This window comes from Coregonus lavaretus (genome assembly GCF_964263955.1).
Source record: "Coregonus lavaretus genome assembly, contig: HAP1_SCAFFOLD_3980, whole genome shotgun sequence".
NCBI lineage: Eukaryota > Metazoa > Chordata > Actinopteri > Salmoniformes > Salmonidae > Coregonus > Coregonus lavaretus.
The window spans coordinates 49,029-55,633 of NW_028162711.1; the positions used below are offsets into that span (position 1 = coordinate 49,029).

Here is a 6,605-nt window from a genome sequence, read left to right on the forward strand (position 1 = left end):
GATACAAACAACTGTGAAACAATTACACTCAAACAAAATAGTATAGTCTTTCATATTCTATTCCTCACATCATCCTCCTTTTTTAGATTGTTGTTTGTGCTGTTTAAATAAAGTTTTTCAAAGTAAATAGTTTTCGACTTTGACTGGTAGACAGTGATTACTTTGACCTTTGATTTGAAAAGGTTGGCTTGCATCTATGCAAATTAGACAGTAGGTCACACATCGGGTTGTCAGGCTAGGGATTTGCATACAAGACTTTCCTAGGGGAAGTCACTGGCTGGCTATGACAGTGTGTCTGTGTCAGGAGGTTGGTGACACCTTCATTGGGGAGGACGGGCTCGTGGTAATAGCTCGAGCGAAATAAGTGGAATGGTATCAAATACATCAAACACATGGTTTCCATGTGTTTGATGCCATTCCTTTTGCTCCTTTCCAGCCATTATTATGAGCCATCCTCCCCTCAGCAGCCTCCTGTGGTGTGTGTTTGTTTGTTTTCCTACTCACATGTCAGTCCTTGTGCCATATGTCATACACGGACACTCCTCCTATACTCAAACGAGAGGATTCTCAGCAACCACTCCTTCACACGTTTCTTTTGCTTCCTGTGTGAAACACACCTGCAAAATGCTAAAACTATGTCCACACACACTGAGGCCTCCATGCCTGACAATAAAATTGGAAATAATTTGTCTCAACTACTTTAGTAAACGGTACATTGCCAAGCAAAATGAAATTATCCAAAGGTTCTTGACTCTGATATGTTGTAGTTGTAGAGCTACAAGTGTGGAGGTTAAGGAAGGTGAAAAATATCCTCATCACCTGTCTGGTTGAACACGGAAGTTGGGAGTTTCTGTATTTACTACTGTACTGTAAAGTTGGCATCTAAGCACATGATTGATTGGGTAGGTAGGCAGAGAGTGGTAAAAAAAATACAAAGTTTATAGGCTACATTTATTTACAATGGTGTCTATCCAAGGAAAATTAAGTTGACAGCATCAAACAACCAAAACAGATGCACATATTAATTGCATTACCTTGAAAGTTGTTCTGTTTCTTTTCCTATGCATCAATTAATGTAAAAACTATGCATCAATTAATGTAGGCTATATTGTTTACAAGCACCAAAGAATGCTCTGCGTTTTTCTGAAACTGGGCTACTGTATGATCTGAGTGGTTCTCCCTCCTCCGTATGTGTAGGCCTAGTTAGTTCACTAGGCATTCTGAGTGCAATTCAACGAAGGCCTGAAATTTGACAGAGTAGCCTGTTCCACCTCTGGTCAGCCGAATGAGCACATGTGCAGAAGGTACATTTTAGTCATTTAGCAGACGCTCTTATCCAGAGCGACTTACAGTTAGTGAATGCATACATTTTCATACTGGCCCCCCGTGGGAAACGAACCCACAACCCTGGTGTTGCAAGCGCCATGCTCTACCAACTGAGCTACAGGGGACTACGATTGTTTAGCTATCGGGAAGAGGCATCAAGAGAATCCGGTGACACAGCCACTCTGTTCAAGGACTGATTTAACGTTTATTTTGATGGAATATAAATTGATCTAGGCACAAATGACAGCTGGTAATTTTACTTTCATATTCAACTAAGCTAGCTATATAACACAAGGACACCAAGAAGTTGTATTTTCTTTGTGAAAGCCCTAGGGGGTTTATTATTTTTTTCTTTGCCTTTTATATTGAGGCTATAACTTCAAGGGAGAGATACTACCTTCCCCTAGGTATAGGAGAATGTGCATTATGTTAGGTTGTGGGTAAAGACCCCCTTGTATAATGGTACTTTGTTGATCAAGACTTATAATTGCATGAGTGCTGCGATGTACTTTTATTAGTTTTGTGAGGCTACAAAAATAATTTTCCTTATATGAAAGGCCTTGGATGGGGATTAATATTATTTTAATTATTTTTAAATAAATATAACAATTATAAGGCGTGGGCTTGGCTGGAACATGTTAAAAATGGCGGACAGAAACCAGGACAGAAACAAGGAAGGAGAGAAGAAGAAGAAAGAGAGTATCTTTGACCTGTCAAAGTACATTGATAAACAAATCCGTGTGAAGTTTCAGGGAGGACGAGAGGCCAGTGGAGTTCTGGAGGGGTTTGACCCCATGTTGAACCTGGTATTGGATAGCACCATCGAGTACTTGCAGGATCCTGACGACCAGTTCAAGCTGACCGAGGACATGTGGCAGCTGGGCCTGGTGGTTTGTAGAGGGACGTCCGTGGTGCTCATCTGTCCTCAGGACAGCATGGAAGCCATCCCCAACCCCTTCATCCAGCAGCAGGACGGATAGTCGGCCAGCCTCGTTCACTAGGATGACCTCACAGTAGTCCAATTCCTGGTGTGTATGTCAATTGTATTTCCTTGATTCCTCGCATCCTCTACTTGCCTCCTTCTCAAAATGCATTGGAGGAGAAGATTCAAGGAGAGGAACATAAGATCTACTCCAATGTGCTTTGAGAAGGAGGGAGGATGTGAGGATTCAATTAAATATTATTGCGGTTAGTATGAAACAAATATATATAAAGAAAATGTATGCAATCACTAACTGTAAGTCGCTCTGGATAAGAGCGTCTGCTAAATGACTAAAATATAATTGTAAAATATGGGGATACTGTAGCTACCCTCTTCCTGTGGATAGTGTACTATGTATGTTGATGGCCAGTACCAATGAATATACTATGAAGTATTTCTGTTTATTGCTGTCACTTTCTGTGTAACTTATGTGGACGCGCTCAACTTGGGTCGTCCAAGGTTCAGTGCAGGGGAAGGCTGCATTTGGGATATTGCACAAAGTTTAATTGGGGCACCCAGACGTTGTTTTGTGCCTCTTCCTGTGCTGTCCCCCCGCTGAGTCAAGGAAAGTGTGCCCCACATGGAATGGTTAAACTGACACATTTTCTTTTTTTGTCAATTATTAGACAAAAGAAGGATGAAAAAAAAAAAGATGTATCTTTTAATTATTATTATTTATTTTTTTCTAGCATAATACAGGAACAGCGGATCAATGTATAGTATGGGATGCCTTTAAGTGTGTCTTTAGAGGCCATTCAATTCAATTTTCATCCCAAAAACAAAACGGATTCGGTCAAGAGAGAAAAGACTCATAGAATTAAAAAAGTCTTACCGGATATTATTCATCATGATCAGACAGGATTCTTAAAATGAATATATGTTGGAGATAGCATTAGACAATTATTATAAATAATTGAAAACTATGAGAATACAGGGATACCAGGCATAATCCTTATACAGTGGGGAAAAAAGTATTTAGTCAGCCACCAATTGTGCAAGTTCTCTCACTTAAAAAGATGAGAGAGGCCTGTAATTTTCATCATAGGTACACGTCAACTATGACAGACAAAATGAGAATTTTTTTCTCCAGAAAATCACATTGTAGGATTTTTAATGAATTTATTTGCAAATTATGGTGGAAAATAAGTATTTGGTCAATAACAAAAGTTTCTCAATACTTTGTTATATACCCTTTGTTGGCAATGACACAGGTCAAACGTTTTCTGTAAGTCTTCACAAGGTTTTCACACACTGTTGCTGGTATTTTGGCCCATTCCTCCATGCAGATCTCCTCTAGAGCAGTGATGTTTTGGGGCTGTCGCTGGGCAACACGGACTCCCTCCAAAGATTTTCTATGGGGTTGAGATCTAGAGACTGGCTAGGCCACTCCAGGACCTTGAAATGCTTCTTACGAAGCCACTCCTTCGTTGCCCGGGCGGTGTGTTTGGGATCATTGTCAATGCCCTTGCTGATGGACGGAGGTTTTCACTCAAAATCTCACGATACATGGCCCCATTCATTCTTTCCTTTACACGGATCAGTCGTCCTGGTCCCTTTGCAGAGAAACAGCCCCAAAGCATGATGTTTCCACCCCCATGCTTCACAGTAGGTATGGTGTTCTTTGGATGCAACTCAGCATTCTTTGTCCTCCAAACACGACGAGTTGAGTTTTTACCAAAAAGTTATATTTTGGTTTCATCTGACCATATGACATTCTCCCAATCATCTTCTGGATCATCCAAATGCACTCTAGCAAACTTCAGACGGGCCTGGACATGTACTGGCTTAAGCAGGGGGCACTGCAGGATTTGAGTCCCTGGCGGCGTAGTGTGTTACTGATGGTAGGCTTTGTTACTTTGGTTCCAGCTCTCTGCAGGTCATTCACTAGGTCCCCCCGTGTGGTTCTGGGATTTTTGCTCACCGTTCTTGTGATCATTTTGACCCCACGGGGTGAGATCTTGCGTGGAGCACCAGATCGAGGGAGATTATCAGTGGTCTTGTATGTCTTCCATTTCCTAATAATTGCTCCCACAGTTGATTTCTTCAAACCAAGCTGCTTACCTATTGCAGATTCAGTCTTCCCAGCCTGGTGCAGGTCTACAATTTTGTTTCTGGTGTCCTTTGAAAGCTCTTTCGTCTTGGCCATAGTGGAGTTTGGAGTGTGACTGTTTGAGGTTGTGGACAGGTGTCTTTTATACTGATAACAAGTTCAAACAGGTGCCATTAATACAGGTAACGAGTGGAGGACAGAGGATCCTCTTAAAGAAGAAGTTACAGGTCTGTGAGAGCCAGAAATCTTGCTTGTTTGTAGGTGACCAAATACTTATTTTCCACCATAATTTGCAAATAAATTCATAACAAATCCTACAATGTGATTTTCTGGATATTTTTTCCTCAATTTGTCTGTCATAGTTGACGTGTACCTATGATGAAAATTACAGGCCTCTCTCATCTTTTTAAGTGGGAGAACTTGCACAATTGGTGGCTGACGAAATACTTTTTTTCCCCACTGTAGCAGATTTTGAGAAAGCTTTCGATAAAGTATGGCTAGAATTTATTTATAAGTGCCTGGATTATTTCAACTTTAGAGAATCTCTTGTAAAATTGATAAAAGTCATGTATAACACTCCTTTATGTAAAATTATAAATAATGGTTCTTTCTCTGAGAATTTTGAATTGTTAAGAGGTGTAAACAGGGTTGCCCTCTTTCACCATATTTGTTTGTTATGGCCATTGAACAGATCCAATGATAAAATAAAGGGGTTAGAAATTATTGGATTAGAAAAAAAAGGTATCAATGTTTGCCTATAATACAAGGTTTTTCTTGAGTCCACAATCTTCAACCCTGAATGGTCTTGTAAAAATATTCAAAGAGAAATACACAACACAGAGGCTAGAGGTCAAGAGGGAATCAACATTTGTTTAGAATCTGTGTAGGGGTTCCAACCAGGGACTTATAGCTACATGTGGCAAGTTCTCATTGGTCCAAATTGTTTATACATTGAGCCTGAAACAGGGTACTCGGTATTTGGCCATTGGCCCATTTTATTGCAAGGAATTCTAATTTGTCAGCCACATGCTAGGCTTGAGGCTATAAACTACATCATGTCTCTTTGTTCAGTGGAGAAAACATTGAGGACAGGGAAGAATGAACATCTACCATCTACTTTCCAGCATAACAACTCTGATTTGTTCTCTTGAATAAATATATTTTTCTTCCCCTGATTTGCTTTGGGGTCTGTGTTATTGAAGAATAACATCAACTGCTAACACTTGGTGCCGTGACCCGGATGAATTGGTCTTGACCAACAACAAGAAAAAAACGAATCAACTGTGTGTTGATCCAGGGGAAAAAGAGAGGGCTGTGCTCAACCCACCCTCGGGATTCAGTTCTTAATCTCCTGATTGATGGCATAATTGCTGGGTGAGTAATAATAATATGCCATTTAGCAGAAGCTTTTATCCAAAGCGACTTACATTTTTTGTGTATGGGTGGTCCCGGGGATCGAACCCACTACCTTGGCGTTACAAGCGCCGTGCTCTACCAGCTGAGCTACAGAGGACCACAGGAGTATAGACCTATATCATCTAAAATAACTAAATCAGGTTAAAATAAGTGCATGCAATGAGTGATATGTACAGTGGGGAAAAAAAGTATTTAGTCAGCCACCAATTGTGCAAGTTCTCCCACTTAAAAAGATGAGAGAGGCCTGTAATTTTCATCATAGGTACACGTCAACTATGACAGACAAAATGAGGAAAGAAATCCAGAAAATCACATTGTAGGATTTTTTATGAATTTATTTGCAAATTATGGTGGAAAATAAGTATTTGGTCAATAACAAAAGTTTCTCAATACTTTGTTATATACCCTTTGTTGGCAATGACACAGGTCAAACGTTTTCTGTAAGTCTTCACAAGGTTTTCACACACTGTTGCTGGTATTTTGGCCCATTCCTCCATGCAGATCTCCTCTAGAGCAGTGATGTTTTGGGGCTGTCGCTGGGCAACACGGACATTCAACTCCCTCCAAAGATTTTCTATGGGGTTGAGATCTGGAGACTGGCTAGGCCACTCCAGGACCTTGAAATGCTTCTTACGAAGCCACTCCTTTGTTGCCCGGGCGGTGTGTTTGGGATCATTGTCATGCTGAAAGACCCAGCCACGTTTCATCTTCAATGCCCTTGCTGATGGAAGGAGGTTTTCACTCAAAATCTCATGATACATGGCCCCATTCATTCTTTCCTTTACACGGATCAGTCGTCCTGGTCCCTTTGCAGAAAAACAGCCCCAAAGC

At 40.7% G+C, this 6,605-nt stretch overlaps 1 protein-coding gene across 1 annotated transcript; it reads left to right on the plus strand.

Annotated features, from left to right (window-relative positions):
- Window positions 1-1,969: 1,969 nt before the first annotated feature.
- LOC311118984 (U6 snRNA-associated Sm-like protein LSm7) lies at window positions 1,970-2,306 on the plus strand (the record flags this gene model as incomplete). Its single annotated transcript, XM_084193736.1, has 1 exon — window positions 1,970-2,306. Exon 1 carries the CDS (start codon window positions 1,971-1,973, stop codon window positions 2,304-2,306), a length of 336 nt encoding a protein of 111 aa, XP_084049862.1. The 5' UTR covers window position 1,970.
- Between the last annotated feature and the right edge of the window lie 4,299 nt (window positions 2,307-6,605).